Source organism: Chiloscyllium plagiosum, chromosome 31 (genome assembly GCF_004010195.1).
Source record: "Chiloscyllium plagiosum isolate BGI_BamShark_2017 chromosome 31, ASM401019v2, whole genome shotgun sequence".
Classification (NCBI taxonomy): domain Eukaryota; kingdom Metazoa; phylum Chordata; class Chondrichthyes; order Orectolobiformes; family Hemiscylliidae; genus Chiloscyllium; species Chiloscyllium plagiosum.
The window spans coordinates 3,333,754-3,358,198 of record NC_057740.1 but is presented as its reverse complement, the minus strand read 5'-3'; the positions used below and the strand labels follow the sequence as shown (position 1 = coordinate 3,358,198).

At 41.6% G+C, this 24,445-nt stretch overlaps 1 protein-coding gene across 5 annotated transcripts in view; it reads right to left on the bottom strand.

Moving 5' to 3' along the window:
• rfx2 (regulatory factor X, 2 (influences HLA class II expression)) overlaps positions 1-24,445 on the bottom strand; it is a 141,604-nt gene that overhangs the window by 21,913 nt on the left and 95,246 nt on the right. For all 5 annotated transcript variants that reach the window (XM_043720815.1, XM_043720814.1, XM_043720818.1 and 2 more), the window contains 8 exons: positions 21,471-21,652; positions 20,777-20,896; positions 17,009-17,133; positions 16,229-16,347; positions 11,872-11,984; positions 8,390-8,541; positions 6,774-6,871; positions 980-1,129 (listed from right to left, as the gene is read on the bottom strand). In XM_043720815.1, coding sequence (XP_043576750.1) covers positions 980-1,129; positions 6,774-6,871; positions 8,390-8,541; positions 11,872-11,984; positions 16,229-16,347; positions 17,009-17,133; positions 20,777-20,896; positions 21,471-21,652 — 1,059 coding nt within the window. The remainder of the gene's footprint in view (positions 1-979; positions 1,130-6,773; positions 6,872-8,389; positions 8,542-11,871; positions 11,985-16,228; positions 16,348-17,008; positions 17,134-20,776; positions 20,897-21,470; positions 21,653-24,445) is intronic.

The following is a 24,445-nucleotide window of genomic DNA, read 5'->3' as shown; positions in this document are numbered from 1 at the left end:
CCTGTAACCTCTATTGGGAGACTGGACGCCTCCTAGCAGAGCGCTTTAGGGAACATCTCTGGGACACCCGCACCAATCAACCACACCGCCCTGTGGCCCAACATTTCAACTCTCCCTCCCACTCTGCCGAGGACATGGAGGTGCTGGGCCTCCTTCACCGCCGCTCCCTCACCACCAGACGCCTGGAGGAAGAACGCCTCATCTTCCGCCTCGGAACACTTCAACCCCAGGGCATCAATGTGGACTTCAACAGTTTCCTCATTTCCCCTTCCTCCACCTCATCCTAGTTCCAAACTTCCAGCTCAGCACTGTCCCCATGATGTGTCCGGACTTGTCCTACCTGGCTATCTTCTTTTCCACCTATCCACTCCACCCTCCTCCCTGACCTATCACTTTCATCCCCTCCCCCACTCACCTATTGTACTCTATGCTACTTTCTCCCCACCTCCACCCTCCTCTCATTTATCCCTCCACCCTTCAGGCAGTCTGCCTCTATTCCTGATGAAGGGCTTTTGCCCGAAACATCGATTTTACTGCTCCTCGGATGCTGCCTGAACTGCTGTGCTTTTCCAGCACGACTAATCCAGAAGTGGTTATTTGGTCAATTAAATTAAAAGAGAAGGAGGAAGACCAGAAGTGAGTTGGAGCTGGGCAGTAAAGGAATAGGTGTTTTTGGGAGAGAGGTAAAAGCAGACATTTTGAAAGGAAGAGGGATAGTTCTTGAGTGGAGTGTAGTAAGCATAAATAATAAAGAGATTGATGTATCTTATGGAAGAAAGGGGATAATATATGCAAGACAAACCACAAAATTAAGGACAGGGTAAGTGAAGGCCAGGGAGCAGAGAGAGGACTATTGATAGAGGTAGCTGAATGGATGGTTTCAATCTTGATAAATCCATGACTTTAAAGCAGCTCAAGGAAGGAAAGTAAGTTTGATAAAAAGGTTATGCAAATTAGCAATCTGGTTGACAGGTCTCACCTGCACGTTGGCAAAGTCAACACGGTTGAGGTCACTGAGCATCTGATTGATTTGTGATGTATTCTGCAGCACAGCTCTGGCTGCCTGTGCCAGGTGATTCAGGGAGGTGTACCTGCGCAACGTTTGGGCAAAGGCACTAACTACTCCCACCTGAAGAAAGAACACAACAGATCAATTAATCAATCAGCAAAGTACAAATCACTTTGTATCACAATCAGATCTCCCAACACCCATATGGCAAAGTCTTCAGTTGGAGAAAATAAAAGTTCCAAATAAACTAAATTAATGGCCAGTGTGAGTTAACCCATGCAAGTAATTTAGCTCGAATGAGTGAACTATCAAAAACATAAGATAATGGATGTGCCAGAGAAAATGAGTTGATAATTTTACCATGATGGTCTGATCTTTCCTCGGTAAGACTGATGTGTTAAACAGCTTCAATTACAGACTGCATTTAAAGTGGTTACATTTCCTGCATTACAATTAAAAAGAAAGACTTGAGTGCAATGGTCAGTACCTCTAGATCCAAAATAAATAATCAGGTAGGTAAGTAATTTCATCCTCAACATCGATTGCGAGTTGAGAAACTTTGTTCCATACAACTAGAGCCACAAATTTTGGGGTTTCTCCGAAGAACTACTTCATTTAGAATCACTGGTCTCTCCTGTAAATGGACCAGCATATCCCGTATGATCACAGGTTTACCTTTACTGCCCAATAGCTAGTCATATGACAGCATACTCAAAGCCATAACGATGAAGTTCAATAAGTCTCCTATGTACCACTACATTCATTCCTTCAATCTTTCAAAAGTTATTTGATAAACATTTACTGAGATAAAATCAAATTTTGTGACAGCAGGCTGATTCAAGAGTGTAACATTTTAAATAAATCTCACTTTTTATTTTAATTCTTGCCACCTCTTGTGAAATGACAAAAGTATGCTTCAATATCTCTTATTAGTGAAAATGCTCTCTTCTGATCAGAAAAATCTGATTGTTTGGCCTTTGTAATCAAAGTATTTTCACTCTGTTGATCTAACTTCTTTACTGATGAAAGCAGACCAATAATGCATTCTCGTCTGTCCTTTCCTAGTTAAGCCAACTGATTGTCTACTGACCACCCTCAAGGTCAGTGTTCTTGGACTGACAAGTTTGAACTGCCAAACGAGGAGGACATCAACCCTGCTATGTGCAGGCTCTTGCTGAGTTCAAGCAAGCACAGCCACCCCAATAACTGGGATTAATGTTTTCTGGGAACCTCTATCACCATTAGAATAGATGCTGTATTGGAATTCTAATCCTCAGCCCAAAAATGATTCTGTGGACGAAAGAGACTCATGGTTGGTGGGTTGCCTCCAGGGTCTGTGATATCCCAGATTAGATTAGATTACTTACAGTGTGGAAACAGGCCCTTCAGCCCAACAAGTCCACACCGCCCCACCGAAGCGCAACCCAGACCCATTCCCCTACATTTACCCCTTACCTAACACTACGGGCAATTTAGCATTGCCAATTCACCTGACCTGCACATCTTTGGACTGTGGGAGGAAACCGGAGCACCCGGAGGAAACCCACGCAGACACGGGGAGAATGTGCAAACTCCACACAGTCAGTCGCCTGAGGCGGGAATTGAACCTGGGTCTCTGGCACTGTGAGGCAACAGTGCTAACCACTGTGCCACCGTGCCGCCCAATCTTGTCTTTGGGGTCCTGAGGGGAGAAGGTGACCAGCCCCAAGTCATGATCCACATAGGTACCAACAACATAGGTAGAAAGAGGAATAGGGATGTAAGGCAGGATTTCAAGGAGCTAGGGTGGAAGCTGAGAGCTAGAACAGTGCTGTTATTTCTGGTTTGTTACCCGTGCCACATGATAGCAAGACGAGGAACAGGGAGAGATACCAGCTGAACACGTGACTGCAGAATGATGCAGGAGGAGGGTTTCAGGTATATGGACAATTGGGGCTCATTCTGGGGAAGGTTGGACCTCTACAAACAGGATGGTCTTCACTTGAACCACAGTGGTACTAATATCCTGGGTGGGAAATTCGCTAGTGCTACTCGAGCGGGTTTAAACTAGTTCAGCAGGGGGATGGGAACCTGTGATGTAGTTCCAGTGCACAGGAGGATGTGAATTGGGAGGACATGGACAGGATTTCAAGGTCACAGGAGTGTGCTGGCAGACAGCAAGCTGGTTTGAAGTGTGTCTACTTCAATGCCAGGAGTATCCAGAATAAGGTTGGTGAGCTTGCAGCATGGATAGGTACCTGGGACTTTGACGTTGTGGCCATTTCGGAGACATGGATAGAACAGGGTGAGGAATGGACGTTGCAGGTTCCAGGCTTTAGATCTTTCATTAAGATCAGGGAAAGTGGTAAAAGAGGGGGAGGTATGGCTTTGTTAGTCAAGGAGAGTATCACGGTGGCTGAAAGAACTTTTGACGAGGGCTCGTCTACTGAGGTGGTATGGGCTGAGGTTAGAAACAGGAAACACTGCTGGGAGTTATTTTTTTAATATAGGCCTCCGCAAAGTTCCAGGGATGTGGAGGAGAGAATTGGCAAAATTATTCTGGGTAAGAGTGAAAGGAACAGGCTGGTCATTATGGAGTCTTCAACTTCCCCAACGTTGAGTGGAAATGCAATAACTCCAGTACGTCGGATGGATCAGTTTTTATCCAATGTGTACAGGAGGGTTTCCTGACACAGTATGCCGAAGGACCGACAAGAGGGGATGCCACACTGGATCTGGTACTTGGTAATGAACCAGGCCAGGTGTTGATTTAGTGGTAGGTGAACACTTTGGACAGAGTGACCATAATTCGGTTATATATAGTTTAGCGGTGGAAAGGGATAGGTACATAGCATAGGGCATAAGTTATAAATGGGGCAAGGGCAATTATAATGTGATTAGGCAAGACTTAGGAGGCATCGAACTGTGGAGCTGGTTTTCAGAACAGATATTGTGTGTCCTTGATAGATATGTCCATGTCAGGCAGGGAGGAAGTGATAAGGTATGGGAACCGTGATTTACTAAAGAAATTGTATCTCTTGTTAAGCGGAAGAGGGAGGGTTATGTTATGTTGAGATGAGATGGTTCAGATGAGGCGATGGAGAGTTATTGATTAGCTAGGAAGGATTTAAAGAGAGAGTTAAGAAGAGCAAGGAGGGGACATGAGCAGTCTTTAGCAGGTAGACTAAAGGAGAACCCTAAAGCTTTCTATAGGTATGTGAGGAATAAAAGGATGATGAGGGTAGGAATAGGGCCTGTCAAAGACGAAAGTGGGAAGTTGTGTGTGGACCCTGTGGAGATCGGAGAGGCGCTGAACAAATATTTTTCATTTGTTTTCACTCAGGAAACGGAGAGTATTGTAGAGGAGAAAACTAAAATACAGGCCATTAGACTAGAAGGATTGAGGTTAGTAAGGAGGAGGTGTTATCAATTCTAGAAGATGTGAAAGTAGATAAGTCCCCTGGGCCGAGTGGGATTTATCCGAGGATTCTCTGTGAAGCTAGGGAGGAGACGGCGGAGACTTTGGCCTTGATCTTTGAGTCAGGTTTAATACCAGAGGACTGGAGGATTGCAAATGTTGTGCCCTTGTTCAAGAGCAGTAGATATGACCCAGGTAATTATAAACCAGTGAGCCTTACATCTGTTGTAGGAAACGTTTTGGAAAGGATTATAAGAGATAGGATTTACATTAATCTAGCAAGCAACAATTCGATTGGAGATAGTCAACATGGTTTCACCAAACCTCATTGTGTCTTTTGAGAAAGTGATCAAGCATGTGGATGAGGGTGGGGCAGTTGACATGGTGAACATGGACTTCAGTCAAACTTTTGATAAGGTTCCACATGGTAGGCTTTTGGAGAAAATGCAGAAGCATGGGATTGAGGGTGATTTAGCAGTTTGGATTAGAAACCGGCTTTCTGTAAGAAGGCAGCGAGTGGTGGTTGATAGAAAATATTCAGCCTGAAGTCCGGTTAGTAGTGGTATGCCACAAGGATCTGTTTTGGGACCACTGCTGTTTGCCATTTTTATAAATGACTTGGACACAGACATAGGTGGATGGGTTAGTAAGTTTGCAGATGACGTTAAAGTTCGGTGAAGTGGTGGACAATGTGGAAGAATGTTGCAGGAGAACTTGGATAAACTGCAGAACTGGGCTAAGAGGTGGCAAACGGAGTTCAATGCAGATAAATGTGAGGTGATTCACTTTGGGAAGAATAACAGGAAGGCAGAATACTGGGTCAATGGAAAGATTCTTGGTAGCATGGATATGCAGAGGGATCTTGGTATCTATGTACATTGATCCCTGAAAGTTGCCACCCAGGTTGATAGTGCTGTTAAGAAGGCATATGGTGTTAGGTTTTATTGGTACAGGGATTGAGATCTGGAGCTTTGATGTCATGCTGCAACTGTACAAAACGCTAGCGCGGCCTCACTTGGAATATTGTTTGCAGCTCTGGTCGCCCCATTACAGGAAGGATGTGGAAGCATTGGAAAAGGTGGACTGGAGATTTACTAGGATGTTGCTTGGTCTGTAGGAAAGGTCTTATGAGGAAAGGTTGAAGGACTTGGGTCTGTTCTCATCAGAGAGAAGGCGGCATAATAGAGACATACAAGATGATCACAGGATTAGATAGGGTGGTTCTAGGTATCCTAGGATGATGACGTTGGCTTGTATGAGGGGGCATAGCTGCAAATTGAGGGTGATAGATTTAAGACAGATGCGAGAGGAAGGTTCTTTACTCAGAGTGCCAAGGGCATGGAAGGCCCTGCCTACCAATGTAGTTAACTCAGCCCCATTAAGGGCATTTAAACAATCCTTGGATAAGCACATGGATGATGATGGGATCATGTTGGGGGGAGGGGCTTATATTAGTTCAGAGGTCAGCAAAGCAGGGCCTGTTCTGTGCTGCATTGCTCTACGTTCTATGTTCTAATTATTTGCAAGATAAATTGAGCTCAGTTAGAACATATCTAAATCCCTCCAAAAACGAGTAGCTAAAAAGACCAAGGGGTAACAAACTTTCTTTTAGTTGAAAGAGTATATAGCTCTGTAAAACACAGGAAGAATCTTTTCCATTTAGAGAAGAAATCAATGACCAGGGAAGCACAGATTTAAGGAAAGGGGCAGGCACTTAGAGGAGATGTGATGGAAAACTTTTTCACTCATTGAGTGACAGAAAATCTGAAACTCACTGAAGTAAGGGTGGTAGAGGCAGAAACCCGCAATATTTAAGAAGTATTTAGATGTGCATTTGTGATACCAAGGCATACAAGGCCATAAGACCAAGTACTGGAAAATAGGATTACAAAAGTGAGGTGACTAGATGCAATGGGCCGAAGGGCCTTTTTCTGCATTGTAGATCTCTTAAAGTAGCTCAAGTAGTGCCAAGCCTTGAGCTACTTTAGCTACTTCATGTAACAATGTCAGTATTGAAGAAGTTTGTACAAACCTTGCTTCGATTTTCTTTTTTAAAGCTTTTGGTACACTTTTAGTTTTCCACAATGTAATCACGCAGCAGTTCGTTCCTAACATACCCTATCCCTACTCTTCTCCAAATTTTGCAAGTATTGTTCATAACCTTGATCTTCGCCTTGTTCTCCCACAGAAAAATTATTCAAGTTGATAATATAAAAACAAAATTAGAATGGTTCTGAACATTTCTAAAAAGAATTGAAATATTGCAATTTTATTTCCATTTCATGAAAACAAGTTTAACAAGATTGACTGGTTGAGAATTGTTTGAAAGGCAACAATGTTGGTAAAGAATATTATATCCTGTCCTACCTTGGTTCGAACCATCTGCTGAGGGAAGCCATTCATCGCACTGATCAGCCATGCCTCCAAACTCTTGGCAAAATTCCGAATAGCTTGAGTCAAGGCACCTGAAGAAGTACCAAAAAAAATTTAAGGGCATACCTGATAGGACTGCATGGAAAGATGCCTCAAGCATGTTCCCCCTCCTGCCCTCGTCCTTCAGTCGAGAGGAAAGGAATGGGAACAGGGAATGAGATGCCCTGCTGTCAGTCTAAAGTTCTATTAAGGCAATGACTGAGAAGGGAAACATGGCACATTGTTGCACGTAGCACGGAAAATAGAGAAAGGCATGGACTACTGTAATACAGTGTAGGGAAATTAGGAGAATGGTAAAAACAGAAAGACTTGTGTTATATAAAATAAAACAAAAAAGTCCTGGACAAACTCAGCAACTACAGGATCATCTATGGAGAGACAAACAGAGTTCACATTCTGAGTCCAAAGAATTTCTTGAAATATTAACTCTATTTCTCGCTCCACAGATGCTGTCAGATTTGTTGAGTTTCTCAAGCATTTTCTGTTTTTATTTCAGATTTCCAGCATTTAGATAGCACCTTTCATTATGCCCCAAGCACTTTATGGCCAACTGAGCTGTAGTCACTGTTGGAACCTAGGGAAAACGACAATAAGCTCCCATAAACAAAAATGAAATAATTAGGTCAGTTGATTTTAAATGCTGATTGAGTAATAAACACTGATCAAGACACTAGGAAGCCCTCCTTCAAAATAATGTAATTGGATTGTTTACAAATGGAGACTTGTGTAGCACATTATCTGAACCTAGGCATTTCCTCAGTGGTCCACTGAACATCTATCAGATGCTGTGCTCAAATCTTCAATTATTTATTGATTAATTGCTATTGAGGACTGTGTATACATTTGCTCTTTCAGATCTAGAACTTTGTATTTCTAATTCTCCAAAACCATAATCCTGTAACTAGCACTACGTCAACCAAAAGAAACTGGCAGGATATCCATCACATAACAACTGAGTAATTTAGTGGAAGATCTTTAACAGGATGTTATAACATATGGTATAAAGAAGGGAGAGCTGGAAGCAAGCTGTGTTCTATGAAATGAGAACTAAAGCTCTAAGTGTACGAGAAAAATTAAATAATTCAACCATAGGTTTTCTAAAATGTATCAAATCTTAATGAATGCATGTATGGACCTATGTCAAGCTGACAACAGATCACATGGAACTGGGAGCTGAGAGCGTGGAACTCCAGAACATCCTCTTACTGCCTCCTACAAACAGATATATACTCGAAAAAAGTAGTTACTGCGCACAGGCATAGTGATGACAACCTTCCATCAACAACCCGAGCCTTATCTTAATACAGATGGAGTAGTTAGGAAACCATCATTTTCCCTGGCAGGACAGCTGGTCACCAAAGGACATAGGTTTAAGATCATTGACAGAAGAATGAATAGAAGAGGTCACATTTGGCAATCTTCATACTCATTTAAGCAATTAGCTTTTATTAATGAATGAATCTAAAAAAACCTCACAGCACAACAACCTCTTGGAGGTGACATTTATGTAGAAACACAATAATGAACAGTAACAACCGTAAGCTACTCACTGGGGACAGGTCGCAATACATCCGGGATAAGAATTTCCACCAGTGCCTGGTACAGCACATGATCACAGTTCCTCATCCATTTAATGATAGGTTCAAACTTACAGAGGTTGATGAGTTTGTCTTTGGGGAAAACGGCTTCACTCTCTTCCTCACTGTACAAAAAATAAATGCAAACCAACTTCACAACCAAGCGGCAAATAGAAACTCAACACTATGTATTATCAGCTGAGCCTGATGCATTTATTCCATGCTACCATATATCCAAGTCGTATAGACAGCACTTAGTGTCTATTATATACCTTTTACCTATTAAGTAGAATCAGTTGCCATTTTTGAAAACAAACATTAAATATTAGTTATCTGATACTCAAAGTAAATAAATGTCTCCATGATGAAGAATTTTAAAATCATTCTAGCATTCTTTTTTCTAGGCTATGTATAATGTAATGAGAGACGATTAATTCACAACCTTGTGGTGCAAGATCCTTTAGGGAAAAGTAACCATAATATAAGTAGAATTCTTCAATAAGATGGACAGTGACACAATTAAGTCTGAGACTAGGGTCCACACATAAAGAAAATTAACTTGACGCTATGAGCTATGCATTGGTTAGGATAAGCTAGCCAAGGGTACTTAAGGAATAGGCATTGGCAGACATTTAAAGAATTCATGCATAGACTTCAACAATTGTACATCCCCTTCTGGAGTAAGAATAAAACAGGGAAGGTGGCTCAAATATGGCTAACAAGGGAAATCAGGGATAGATTTAAAGCCAAAGAGGAGGCATATAAGTTGTCCAGAAAAAGCAGTGAACCTGAGGACAGGGAGCAATGTAAAATTCAGCATAGAAGGTCAAAAGGTTTAATCGGGAAGGGGAAAATAGAATACAAGAGTAAGTTTGTAGAAAACATAAAAACTGACTGCAAAAGTTTTGATAGATATTTGAAGAGAAAAACACTGGTGAAGACAAATGTAGTTTGAATCAGGTGAATTCATAATAGACAACAATGACACGGCAGACTAGTTGAACAAATACTTTGAATCTGTCTTCATGAAGGAGGACACATACAACCTTTCAGAAATGCTAGGGGACAGAGAATCAAGCATGAAGGAGGACTGAAGGAAATCCTTATTATTCAGGAAATGGTATTGGGAAAATTCATCGGATTAAAACCTCTCCTCTGCATCCCAGAGTACTTAAGGAAATGGCCCTAAAATTAGTGGAGACATTGCTGATCATTTTCCAGCATTTTATAGACTCTGAAAAAGTTTCAAATGACTGGAGGGTAACTAATGTAATCCCATTTATTAGAAAAAGAGGAGGGAGAGAAAACAGGGAATTATTGCTCAGTTAGCCTGACATTGGTGGTGGGGAAAATGCTGGAGTCAATTATTAAGGATGTAATAACCGAACATTTAGAAAGTAGTGATAGAATCGGTCCAAGACAGCATGGGTTCAGTAAAAGGCATCCATGCTTGACAAATCTTCTCCAATTTTTTGAGGAAGTGCTCAGTAGAGTGGCCAAGGGTGAATCAATGGGTGATATGTATCTGGACTTTCAAAAGGCTTTTGACTAGGTTCCACACAAGAGATTAGCAAGCAAAATTAAAACTCATGGTATCGGAGGTAATGTGGATAAAGAGCTGGTTGACAGACAGGAAGCCAAGAGTTAGAGCAAACAAGTCTGTTTCAGAGTGGCAGGCAGTGACAAGTGGGCTTCTGCAGGGTTCTTTGCTGTTTACAATATAAATTAATGATTTGCATGAAGGAAATGAATGCAATATCTCCAAATTTGCAGATGACACTAAGCTGGATGGCAGTGTGTGCTGTGAGGTGGATAATAAGTGGCAGAGGGTGACTTGCATAGGCTGGCTGAGTGGGCGAAAATTTGGCAAATGCAATATAATGTGGATATATGTGAGGCTATCCACTTTGGTTGCAAAAACAGGAAGGCAGATTATCATCTGAATGATGGAGGTTTAGGAAAAGGTGAGGTGCAACGAGACCTGGGTGTCATGGTGGAACAGTCGCTGAAAGTTGGCATGCAGGTGCAGCAGGCAGTGAGGAAAGCTAACGGCATGCTGGCCTTCATAGCAAGGGGATTTGAGTATTAGAGTAAAGATGTCTTGCTGCTGTTATACAGGCCCTTGGTGAGGCCCCACCTTGAGTATTGTGTGCAGTTTTAGTCTCCTGGTCTGAAGAAAATGTTCGCCAGACTGATTCATGGGATGACAAATGAAGAAAGACTGGAATGACTGGGCTTGTACCCGCTGGAATTTAGAATCATGAGAGGTGATCTCATAGAAACACACAAAATTCTGATGGGACTGGACAGGGTAGATGCGGGAAGAATGTTCCCGATGTTGGGGAAGTCCAGACAAGAGGTCACGTTCTAAAAATAAGGGATAAGCCATTCAGGAGTGAGATGAGGAAGAATTTCTTCAATCAGAAAGTTGTGAACCACAGAAAGCTGTTAGGGCCAGTTTGTTAGATATATTCAAGAGGGAGCTGGAGATGGCCCTTGTGGCCAAAGGGATCAAGGGATATGGAGAGTAAATGGGAGTGGGATACTGAAATTGCATGATTACCAATGATCATATTGAATGGTGGTGCAGGCTCAAAGAGCTGAATGGCCTACACTTGCACCTATTTTCTATGTTTCCATCTAGTGATACATTTTCACCTGCAGCCTTAACTGTGTGTCTGACTACAAAAGAATCAGTCACAGCAATTCAAATAAAAAAATTAAATTAACTACGGGCATGGAATGAGCTGCCAGAGGAAGTGGTGGAGGCTGGTACAATTACAACGTTTAAGAGACATTTGGATGGGCGTATGAATAGGAAGGATTTGGAGGGATATGGGCTGGGTGCTGGCAGGTGGGACTAGATTGCGTTGGGACACCTGGTAGGCATGGACGGGTTGGACCGAAGGGTCTGTTTTCATGCTGTACATCTCTATGACTCTATAACCCCAGTGTCTCAGCCTTATGCATAACCTGTCCCATTAGAAGGAGCAGTTCCTTGCTCTCTCAGTAACTGCAACTCTGCTACATGCAGGAACGATATGCTTAACATTCCAAACCTCAACATAAAAAAAACTGGCTGTACACACAGCAGTGCAGCAACTGATTGATCCCAGGATACAGTCCTCAACTCCCAAAGAAAGCAAGCATGAGTTTGGCCCAGTAAATGTTCCATTGGTTGCACAGTCTGATACCAGCACCACTTCCTCTGTCTCCTTCCCTGCCCAGGTATAGCCAGAGTGTGCACTGCCAAATTGCAACCTGCAGCCCATGATTTCCAACAATTGAAACAGGCAGATAAATGTAAGCAGTTCACCTGAATTTGACACCCAGATTCCCAAAGCTCCCAAAACTCCCAAAGGAGCTCTATGTCAGGAACCCACACTTAAAAGACCATCCCTTCTGGTTTAGTCAAATAATCAATAGATTGTCACAAGGTTTTGCCATATCCTTACCTCACTGAAGTGACAGAGGCCCCATCACTTGGTAAAGGAGTTGAATGCCAAAACGTTTGCCAAAGTTTTTCAATGTAGTGAAACTGAAGATTTATTACAACATCCAACATTGCCTGTAAGGGAAGCCATCATTTGTTATGTGAGGTGCAATAAGTAATTAAAACCAAGGTTCAGAAAATACATTGCAAACCACTGAAATACATTTTCAGAAAATAGGAACATCTGCTTAGGATGCAGTTATCTAGATTGCTTGCAATGCAAATAAATAAAACTTGACATCTACCCATGATCATTAATCTAACGTATGTAACCTAAAATAGTCAGAAATGTAAATATAAATATTTTTATTATGATCATTAGTTAACTGCCCTTTAAACAATGTAGAATTACTCCAGTTTTGAGGAAGGGTGACTTGACCTGAAATGTAAACTCTGATTTCTCTCCACAGATGCTACCAGACCTGCTAAACTTTTTCAGCAATCTTGTTTCTGATTTACTGCGTCTGTAGTTCTTTCAGCTTTTATAAAATTACTCAAGTTGTCACTGAAACACAAACATCTCTTTAATATTGTACAAATTGAAAACTTAGTGTTAAACATACAGATAAAGCAGAAGTCATTGTACCCTGCAAACAAACTGATAAGTTACACACCAAGGCCCCTTGCCAGTCAAAACATCTCACCAATTCAGGTGGATTTTTTTTCCCCAATCTTACTTTCAAAATATATTCCTGCAGCATATTTTTGTTTTGAATTGCATTTGCTGTCAATCACCTGCCCTGCAGGTGTCTTTTGTTTACAATTCTTGTAATTTCTTGTTGTGTGAAAATAGTCCAAAATATTAAGTGTATTGTTCATCATCCACTATATCGCACAAAGACTGAAAAGCGTGTTTGCACAATTTCATCATTCAAGAAACAGTGCCATTACACAACTAAGTATATTCAAAATGCCAATTATCAAAGAAGATACAGAACAGCAAACTTTCAGGAAATTATAGTGAGGTGCAAAAACTAAATAGTAGTGAAATTTGATTATTATAATATAGACTAAGATGTTAATAGTATAAAGGGAGGGAGACAAGTTTTTGAAATGTGTTTAAAAAGATTTTCAACATCAGTACATTTCTGGTTTAAAGAGAAAAAAAGGTATCAAAACAGAAATCTTGGGAATTGTGTGTGGATCAGGCACCAACTGTACAGAGATAAACAGAGTTAACATTTTAGGTCACAAATCATCCCTGAGAATGTCAAGCCAGTCTGATGAAAGATCATTGAAATGTTAACCCTGGTAAACGCTGCACAGGTATTGACTGGCCTACCAAGTGCTGCCAACACCTTTGATTTTTAACTTCAAGTCATTGCAGTAGTTTGCTTTTGTAGTGATGAAGGAGACATTGCCGAAATTGGCTCTCATCATTTTCAAGTGGACAATGGAATAACCGGTGACAGATGGTGATATTTTTAACGTGAAGAGAGACCTTCGAGAAGCAATGGAAAAAGAAAAGGAGAAAATCAGAGTAAAAAGGGCCAACCAATCTGGCCAAAATAAGGTGGAAGTAAAGATTGCTGCAGGCTGCAATTAAACAGATGGTGGTTCAGGTACAGTCTTATGAACAAGAAAGGTAAAACCTAGAGTTCTGGGATGACGAAAGAGAGAAAAAGAGGGTAAAAGAATAACTAGGGAAAGAGTAGAAAGCATTAAGGACTATAATGGTAATTTGCGTGTGGAGCAGGAGGACGTAGGTAGAGTTCTAAATGAACAAACACTTTGTGTTGGTGTTCATTCTTGAGAGGGACAATGTGGTTAATTAAATCAGGGAAAAGGATTGTGATATGATTAAAGAAATTAGCATAGGAAGAGAGGAGGCTCAGAGTGGTCTAGCAGCTTTAAACGTAAAAAAATCTCCAGAGTCAAATGCTGTCGAATAAGGCAAGGGACGAAATAGCAGTGACACGAGCAATAATTTTTCATTCCTGTTTGGCTATAGGAGACGTGGCAGAGGATTGGAAGACAGCCAATGTAATATTGTTATTCAAGAAGAGAGTAAGGGATAAGCCAGGAAATTTCAAACCAGTCAGTCTAACCTCACTGATGGGGAAACTATTGAAAGCAATTCTGAGGGGCAGAATTAGTCTGCACTTGGAGAAGCAGGGATGAATCAAGAACAGTCAGCACACTTCTGTTAAGAAGAGGTCATGTCTGACCAACTTGATTGAACTTTTCTTAGGTGGAGGTGATGGCAATGCTTTTGATGTAGTCTACTTGGACTGCAGCAAGACTTTTGATGAGGTCCTGCATGGGAGACCAGTACTGAAGGCTAGAGCTCATAGGATCCAAGGAAATTTTGCAAATTGGATCCACAGTTGACTGAATGGCAGGAAGCTTATGTTCAGTGAGATCATGTAGGGGTTAGTGCTGGGGTCCTAGCTGTTTGTGGTTTATATAAATGATTTAGACTTCAATGTAGGAGGGTTGATTACTAGGTTTGTGGATGATATTAAAGTTGGTAGAAAATAGTGAGGAGGTTAACTTTTGATTAATTTCAGACAGGAGGACATAGACCAGCAGGTCAGATGGGCTGATCACTGGTAAATGTAATTCAATCCGGACAAGTGTGAAGTGTTGCAGTTGGGCAGGACAAACATGGCAAAGGAATACATTATCAATGGTAGCTCCATGGGAAGCACCAAGGATGAGACAGACCTTGGTGTGCATATACACCAATCCCTTAAAGTAGCAGGATTGGTGGATAAAGTGCTTGAGAAGGCATGTGGTGTTCTTGTTTTTATTAGTTGAGGCATAGAGAAATTATGCTGGAATTGTATACAACATTGGTTAGGCCACAGTGACAGTATTGTGTAGCGTTCCAGAATTTACATTTGAGGAGGGATGTGATTGCACTGGAGAGGATACAGAAATTTACCACATGCTACCTTGGTTGGAGAGTTTCAGTTATAGAGAAGTGCAACCAGAGAGATGTACAGCATGGAAATAGACCCTTCAGTCCAACTCGTCCATGCCGACCAGATACCCCAACCTAACCTAGTCCCACTTGCCAGCTCCCGGCCCATATACCCATCTAGGTGCCTTTTAAATGCTGCAGTTGTATCAGCCTCCACCACTCCCTCTGAAGAGAGATTTTTCAGTTAGGGTTGTTTTCCTGAGGGCAGAGGAGATTGAGGGAGGGGGTGATGGTTGAGATATATAACACTATGAGGATCATAGATAGGACAGATAGGAAGGAACATTTCCCCTTGGTAGAAGGGCCGGGGGATAGATTTATGGTAAGGGGCAGGAGGTTTAGAGGAGACGTAAGAAAAAAATGTTTTCAATCAGAGGGTGGTGAGAATCTGCAATTCTTTGCCTCTAAGTATAGTAGAGGCAGAAACTCTCAATACATTTAAGAAGTATTTTTATGTGCACTTACAATGGGTATGCAAGGCCATGCTGGAAAATATGATTAGAATAGAGGCATAGGTAAGGTAGATAGTGGACAGCTTTTCCCCACAGTATGGGAGTGTAAAACTAGGGGCAAATGTTTAAGATGTGAGGGGAGAGATACAAAAGGGTCCAGAGGAGCAAAGTTTTCCACACAGAGGGTGGTGAGTGTCTGGAACAGGCTACCAGAGGTAGTGGTGGAAGCAAGTACAATTTCAACATTTAGACAGGTACATGGATGGGATAGGTATGAAGGGATATGGACCAAATACAAGCAAATGGGACTCGTTTAAGTTGTGAAAACTGGACGGCAAGGGCAAGTTGGGCCAAAGGGCCTGTTTTCGTACTGTAGATCTCTATAACTCTAATTGTTTTATTTGTTTTTGACTGGCGCGCAGTGAGCTCAAGGGCCTCCTTTCTGTGCTGTAGATCTCTATGACTGAGGGAGTAAGCTGAAGCATAAAAAAAAGTGGGAGTCTAACTGTCATCATGTTGAGAACTGGAATGACTGCAGAAAGTTAATGGAGAATGAGTGTGGGGGAGAGAATACAAGATGAGATTTGCAACATGACAAGGAATTCCAAATCAACAGTAAAATGGTATCAGAGAAGACAATCTGCTTGTGGAAGCAGAACAGTATGGCTGAGGCACTACTTTTCATTTGTCTTTAACAAAGAAGCAGGTGTTATAAAAGCCATTGTGAAAGAGATAGTAGTTGAGACACTAGATGGGCTAAGATTTGATAAACTACAGGTAACAGAGAAGCTAAATGTACTTAGTTATCTCAAATTCTTCCTTCATGATTACAAAACAACTCAGCAACATTTCCCTTCACACTTGGTAATGTGGGGCTTGAATTGAAGCAACCAGCTCTTCCCATTCTTCACCCTAACCTCCAAGCTTAAAGCACACCTCACCTCACAGTGCTCTCTGTACAAAATCTGTAAAGTCTTCACTTCATTCAGTGTGATATCTTCCGGCAAAGGACAGCTACCAATGTCTGCTTCAATAAACTCTGGCAGAGCACGAGACATATCTATTGGGTGGGGGAAGTAATAATTAATTAGAATTAGGTTTATTGTCACATGTACTCACATGAGTACAGTGAGAAGTTTACAAAGTCACCAATTACGGTGCCATCTTAGGTACAAAATCTTAGGAATAAATTAGTAGAATAAAGAAATAAAAAGTTCAAGAATTACAGTTCTAGCAAGCAGAGAAGACGGAGCAGACAGGTCCGCGCCACAAGATATTATTATGTTTTACATATGCATAACGCTTATGGTCCCTGGTCCCAAATATATTAGCAGTGTGTCAGATTAAATATCATGGGATCCTCTTAAATTCATCCTACCAGTGTCTGGTAAGCATATCTCAAAACTTGCAACATTTTTGCATTCAGGGTTTAATCTGTGATTATGTCTTTAAAAATGAACCCAATACTGACGCATGCCAATCAGTAAAGACAAAAACAGAGAGAACTGGGAAAACATCTGCTCGAATCTATTAACATGAGGTAGGAACTGAAGCAGCAAGGATGAACAGCAAATGATGGGGCACTCTTTCAATGTTGTAGCTGGAGCAGCTTTACACAATATTGGAAACTTTATGCACTCAATTCAAGAGGTCACATTTAAAATGAAAATGGAGTAGATTAACTCCTTATGAAATCAATTGTATATAAATAACTGACTGACCCAGAAACTGCTGGTGGTGTTGACTCTGTGCAGCTACAGATTGCTCTGGTGTTGTTGGAGCTGCATGTTGTCCATTCCCAGGCATATTGTCTCCTACACCATCCAACTTCTGCATAGGTTTAAACCTAAAGACAAAAGGGCAAAGTGTAAAAAAAGGGAGAAAAAAAATAAAAATTAGGAGAGGTGACTTTACCTTACTTGGCCAATTTGTTTTAATTCAAGGAGGAAATAATCAGAATCTTTTTTCAACTGGTTTATAAATGTGCAAATACATTGCCCAGCCTAACCATTTTTCATGCATTTCAAGATCTATAACATGACTGTTGAAAGAAAGCTCAGTTTAGTTCCTTTCTTTGCAATGAAACTTCTGCAAGAGGCCAATATAATTTCAAACACTGAAGATACACATTTAATGAATCAGTACCAACTACTATTATTCGATTACACTCATGCTTGTTACATGCTGCAATTGAGCAGGACCCATTCAAGGACCTTGAACATCAGGACCCATTTAGAAAGTCCAGTAACTACAACTTATAACATTAATAGCTGCCCAAGTAATGAATACTTAGGTCAGCTGGAAGTGGGACAATGGGATTGTAACTTGCCACTTTTGTCCTGGAGCCCTTTGGTTTCGCAGTGTTGTAGAAGGATGGGATGGTCCAAAAGGATTAATGCTGAGGAGTGCCTTAAGCACTGCTCACTATGATGATGTCATATAGACATGGGGGGGGAGCAGCTGAGAATGTCAAAAAAAAAGACCTACTTTCTGGGTCTTTCTCTGGTTCTATAACAATATCTGTCACATCTGTGTAACCTGGTAAGTATCGTGCAAGAAACCACCAGCAGACAAGCATTCCCTGCCAATCCCTTACTCATGGAAGAGGATGGTGGCTGCAAATCTGGCAGAGAGCCCAACATGATAAGCAGTGGTGAGAATTCATTCTACAATGCAGGCGTTGGAGTGAATTTTGTTGCACCCTACAATGCTGGCAATGAAGGTCATAAGGTCTTTAACCAGAGCTTTAAAAAGGCTGCTTATGCAGACAGACAGGGTCAGATGTAGGTCATTTGGTTCCTCAAGCCTGCCCCACCATTCAATATGATCATGACTGATCATCTAACTCAGTACCCTGTTCCCACTTTCTGCCCATACTATTTAACCCTTAGACCTAAGAACTACATCAAATTCCTTCTTGAAAACATTCAATGTTTTGATCGCAACTGTTTTCTGTGGCATATAATTCCACAAGCTCACCACTCTGAGATTTCTCCTCATTTCAGACGTTAATGGCCTATCCCACATCCTTAGACTGTGAATCTTGGTTCCAAAGTCCCCAGTTATCAGGAACATCCTGTGTTTAATCGGTCTAGTCCTATCAGAATTTTTTTGGCTTCAATGAGATTCCCCTTCATTCTTTGAAACTTGAGTGAATATGGTCTTAACTGTATTTCTTACATTCAACCTTCCATCCTAGGAATCAGTCGAGTAAACCTTCAGTGCACTCCTTCCAAAAGCCAGAACATCCAACGTCAGATAAGGAGATCAAAAATGCACATAATACTCTAGGTGTGGTGTCACTAATGCCCTGTTCAGTTGCAATAAGATATCCCTTCTCCTGTGTCAAATCCTCTTGCTCCGAAGACTAAGACCATTTGCCTTTTTCACCACCTGTTGCACCTGCAAGCTTATTTTCAGCCACTGGTGTTTACCCGAGTCTCGTTGAACCTCCCCTTTCCCAATCTTTTGTCATTTAAATAATCATCTACCTTCCTGTTTTTTTTTCTCTCCCAACTGGATAACCTCAACATTTATCCCCAACATACTTCATCTGCCAGACATTTGCTCACTCACTCAAGTTGTCCAAATCACACTGAAGCATTTTGACACCCTCTTCACAGTTCATCTGCAAACTTGCAATCTTGAAGAGTTGTACATTAAAGGTCCCTACAAAAGAAAACGTCTTGTCGAGATTCAACAAAGCAGAATCTACAGTTGACGGTAAAATGCATTTTAGACTTGGGATAAGAGATGCACAGCAGCACGTGAGTTAGGAACTCCCTGCAGTTGCAGTATTAGTCATTCCAAGGCAATTACAGACTACATCAGATAATAATCTATAGGAGTGACCTCAAGTTGAGGTTCAGTTGGGGCCTGAAGCGACATCAGCGGTTCTATGAGGGCTCCCTATACTCATTTTGGAAACTAAACAGAAGTCAGACTTAATCAAGTTGGCATAAGAAATCTATTACCTACTTCAGCAAGATTGAAACCTGTAACTATATGGATTGGCACAAATGTTTTTCACTACTCTCAATACAGAGAAGAGTTCAGATCACTAGAATTATAAAAGATAGCCAGCATATCCTGCTTGAGCTCATTGATCAGTTGAAGATTCATCAAAGTGCAACACAGTTTGATGAACAAATAGTAATGACAGGTCCAAGTCTGATATTAGATACCGAAGAGATTCAAGTTCAAATAGAACTTTTGTTTATCTTTGCAGGAAATATCCTCAGTATCAATGACAGAGACCCATGCCAAGCAAAAAAGAAATCCTCCAGGAATGTGAACTGAGGAAGTGAACATCTTGATTTCACCAATAATGTAATCACTAACGGTGAATGAAAGTGTCCACTTTAATCAGCAAGGAAGAAAACAAGCATAGATTTACTGCTAGACTGTGTGGAAAAACCTGCTGATACAGATTGCAGATGTGGTACAACTCCATGAAGCCACACTGAAGATATGATCAACAGCCACTTCTACAGGATACCGTAAACATCTGGTTCATCAATTCCAAGATCCTGCAAAAACAAAACTGCCTGTTTGAACAGGACAGCTACCATCCTTGAAGTAGAAAGATTAAAGGTCTTTCAGATATTATAATATAGTAATTGTCTGCTTCAGCAGGAAAGATGTCCTCAATACAATAAACCCAAGCAACGAGAAGTCTTCTAGTTTAAAGGGGACTTATAGACCTCACGCTGTTAAGAACAGAATCTAAGTCAATAGTCTTCAACCCAGAGACCAAATTTCCAAGTCTATAGAGTGTGTGTTCTAGGAGATTAGTGATACCTCAGAAAACCCAACTTTGTGAAATCAGAGACATGGCAGGAAATGGAGCTGTGGTAAAAGAAATTATATGCACAAATACATAAGTATTCATAATGGAAAAAGGTGGCGATATTATTCAAGGTTTTTAAAGGCTTAATTCTGAGGAACACCTAAGCACTACCCACTATAATGACATCATATATACTTATCGGATGGAGCTGAGAATATCAAAGTAGCAAGAGTTACCTCAGGGTCTGCCTCAGTCTCTTGAACAATATCTATTACCTGTACCTAGTTATTAATATGCAACAAGCTACATCTTGTTTGAGACTCTTTGTAAGACTACCAAATGATTTTCCTCTACCACACCAGACCACATAGGTCCTATGGATTCCTACCAGGAAAGAGAGTGGTGGTAGAAAACGCACCAGATGGCTTATACAACGATATGCGCAGTGGTGAGCACGCATCTTACACAACATCTGAGAGTTGGTTCAGTGATAATGTCATTGATGGGGTTCTGAGATTATCTGGCAGGTGGGAGTAGGGAGAGAAGAAAGAGAGTTGGTGAGGCCGGTTGGTTAGGGGTGTCAAACGCTTTGACACTGTGGTGCCTGGGTGTGTGCTGGATGGTGAAATGCCCAACTTCTACCTTGGCTAATGGTCAGGGTCCTGGGTGTGGACTGGCTGTTGAGACGCTCAGATTGTACCTTTGTTTCTGATGTACAGGTTGTTGCCGCATTGCCATGTATTGCATGTCCTCCTGCAAACGGTTCAGAGGTGAATCTGGCTTCAGACGAATCCCGTAATAGTGATACTTAGAGTTTCCCCTGCAAGAGGAAAATTACAAACCCAATAACAGACAACAACCACCATGAGCAACCAAAATAATTCAGCTTATTCTTTCTGAAACAAGATAAAAACATACAAGCTACATTAATTTTCATCCTGTAAATATATTTGCAATCTGGCAATGCAACAGAAATACTGGATTTATAGCAAGGGGGCAGAAAAGTTGCAATTAGGTTCTTTACAAATACTGCAATAATTCTAATTCAAGACAACATTTTGACCCTTGGAGCCAAAATTTCAGCAAACACACAACTAGACTAACTTTGCAATGGCACAATTAGAGTGCTTAGGGTGTTAAATTTCTGTGTAGTATCACAGAGCTGTATCATTTCAGCTTTCAAGGATGATGTTCAAACAATGAGAGTGTACTGAGAAAAATATCTGCACTGCTCATTTTAAAGTTCAACACAACTTATTCACACAATAGCTCTAGAATAGTTGAAGCCACTCTCATCTTAACAATGCTACTTTGAGGAAAGGTTCACTGGAGGCCAACCTAAAACAGACAGAATTTCTAACATTTAAGTTGATGAGCAACGTTTTAACCCTGACCTTGTTCCCAATCTTCTGGTCCTCAGCCCCATGAACACAGAACGAATCAGTTTGCCAAAAGAAGCTGCATTGACAGGGTCAAGCTTCTGTTCTTGACAATGCCGCAAATAATGGTTATACAGGGAGCTCCGGGGAAGGCTAACTCCCTCAGCAGTCTCATAGTTATCCAGGAGCCACTGAAGCTGTATTAAATAGAGACAATGTGTCACTCATTCATACTGTACACAGTTAAAACAAAATCAACTTTAAGACACACTGAATCACTAAATTAACACATAAGCACACAAGGTTCTGCTAAGTAAAAAAAAATGGAAACAATTTTGACCACTGCTGTTTTCTGAAATGTTGTCCCCATTAGCTACTTTCACTAATCTGTTTCTAGTTCAAACCATGTGTGAACTGTTGAAGGAAAGTTACAAATGATTAGATTGATAAGAATTAAGGCGGCTGTGAGATTGAACTGTGCTCAGAACAGACACAGAAGCTCTTGTTCTGTGCATTTCACTCAGGGGAAAACAGGATTGAGATAGGGAAACAGTCCCAATATGCTGAGGAGCTGGGTGGTTTTTAAACAGAGCCAAACATGCTGTATTCTGGTTTATCATTGAGTTGTCACATGAGGGTGATGCCATTGAAGCTGTGCCATCAGTCCCTCAAACATTATTTATTTTCAGTGCCCAGACCTTTGAGGTAAATACGTGGCAGTGACTTCTGAAACTGGAAGTCAATGCATTGGTAACGCAGATTAATATAGTTATACAGCACAGAAACAGTCTCTTTGGTCCAACCAGTCCAAGCTGACCATATTCCCAACCTAACCTTGTCCCAGTTGCCTGTATTTAGCCCATATCCCATGTGCCAATTCTAAGAACTCTGATATACATCTTCAATCCACTAAGTGGACACGCCTCCATTTCATTGCTGCACCTCACCTGCAACGAAAGTTATCGTAATGCTGCAGAAAGGACACTGTGTGCTTCAGGGACACCAGGCTACAGCTCAGCCTCTTCACATACTGTCCCAGTATTCATTCACTCTGAGCCTACCTTGCTTTGCCTTGCTTTTGTGCTCTTTTCCCCCTCAACCAGAGTTACCAGGCTCATATTACTCCTTGGATAAAAGCAAATTATTTGCTAGGATAAAAGCAAATTACTGCAGATGCTGGATCTGAAACCAAAAAAGAGAAAATGCTGGAAAATCTCAGCAAGTCTGGCAGCATCTGTGAGGAGAGAAAAGAGCTAATGTTTCGAGTCCAACTGACCCTTTGTCAAAGCTTTGACAAAGGGTCAGTTAGACTCGAAACGTCAGCTCTTTTCTCTCCTTACAGATGCTGCCTGACTTGCTGAGATTTTCCAGCATTTTCTCTCATATTACTCCTGTCCTGCTTTTCCATTGAGCACAAAGCCAAGAAGCTTGTCATGGTTGCTGAAATAACTCGAGAGGGGCCAGTATCCCATCAGGAAGGAGAAAGTGAGGACTGCAGATGCTGGAGATCAGAGTCAAGACTGTGGTGCTAGAAAAGGACAGCAGGTCAGGCAGCATCCGAGGAGCAGGAGAATCGATGTTTCAGGCATAAATCCTTCGTCAGGAATGGGCATCTCATCACCAAATAGCCCTTTATTTACGCACAGAGCCTTGACATTGATCCAGCTTCCTCTGAGCAAAAACATTGCCTGACATTCCTCTTTTGTCTGGCAGCCAGGGCTCTCTGATTGAACCAGATTAACAATCCCAATCAGGAAACTCATTCCAATAACCTGGTTGACCTCGTTACAATCACTGCATCCCTCCCCCTCTGAGTCTGAGGGCACAGGCCATTATTTTTTTCTGTCCTCCTGGGACATTTAGCACCAGGTCAGGTTCTTCCAACTCTGCCTCTGAAACGGTGGCGTGTATCGCACAGGAGCTCACCTCTAGCACTCGGAGCTTCCCAGAAGAAATTCGTTCTCTTCTTCAGGTAGCAAAGGCGTCGATACAGCGACATCTGTCTCATCAATTTCAGATTCTGAGGTATCTTTAACGTTTGAAGGAGAGGGAGAACCCACAGGTTCTGGAACAGTCAGAAAGACTGTTGAGGAAGTGGACACGGGAAGTTTTGCTCCTCCATTGTTTGTGAGTTTTCAGCTTTCATTTGCCCATGTGCTTGTTCAGGACCATCGCACCTACCCAAGCTTTATACACCACTAGACCTGACCTCAGGCCAACCATGCCCATTCAGGGCCAGTCCCTACATCAAACTCTGTCCCCTGAAGTAAACTGTCTCTCTATACACATTTAGAAACGAATGGACTGATTAGCGATGGAAAGCATGGTTTTGTGCAGGGGAGGTTGTGCCTCACTAACAATCAGGTTTTTTGAGGTTATGAAGATGATTGATCATGAGGGAAAAGTGGGTGATATTGTCTACATGAACTTCAGTAAAGCCTTTGACAAGGTCCCTCATGGCAGACTAGTGCAAAAGGTGAAGTCACATGGTATCAGGGGTGAGCTGGCATAATGGATACAGAATTGGTTTAGTCATAGGAGACAAAGGGTTGCAGTGGAAGGATGCTTTTTGGAACGGAAGGCTGTGCCTAGGGGTGTTCCACAAGGATCAGTGCTGGGTCCGCTGCTGTTCATGATCTACATGAATGATTTCTAGGATAAACATAGCTGGTCTAATTCTTAAGTTTGGGACGATACACTGATTGTGGAGTTGCGGATAGTGAGGAGGATTGTCAGAGCATACAGCAGGATGCCAATCAGTTGGAGGCATGGCCAGAAAAACGGGAGATGGAGTTTAATCCGGACAAATGCGAGGTGATGCATTTTGGAAGGTCAAGTACAGGTGGAAATTATATAGTGAATGGCAAACCCTTAGGAGTATTGATATGCAGAGGGATGTGGGTGTGCTGGTCCACAGATCACTGAAGGTGGCAGCACAGGTAGATTAGGTGGTAAAGAGGCCTGTGGCATGCTTGCCTTCATTGGAAGGG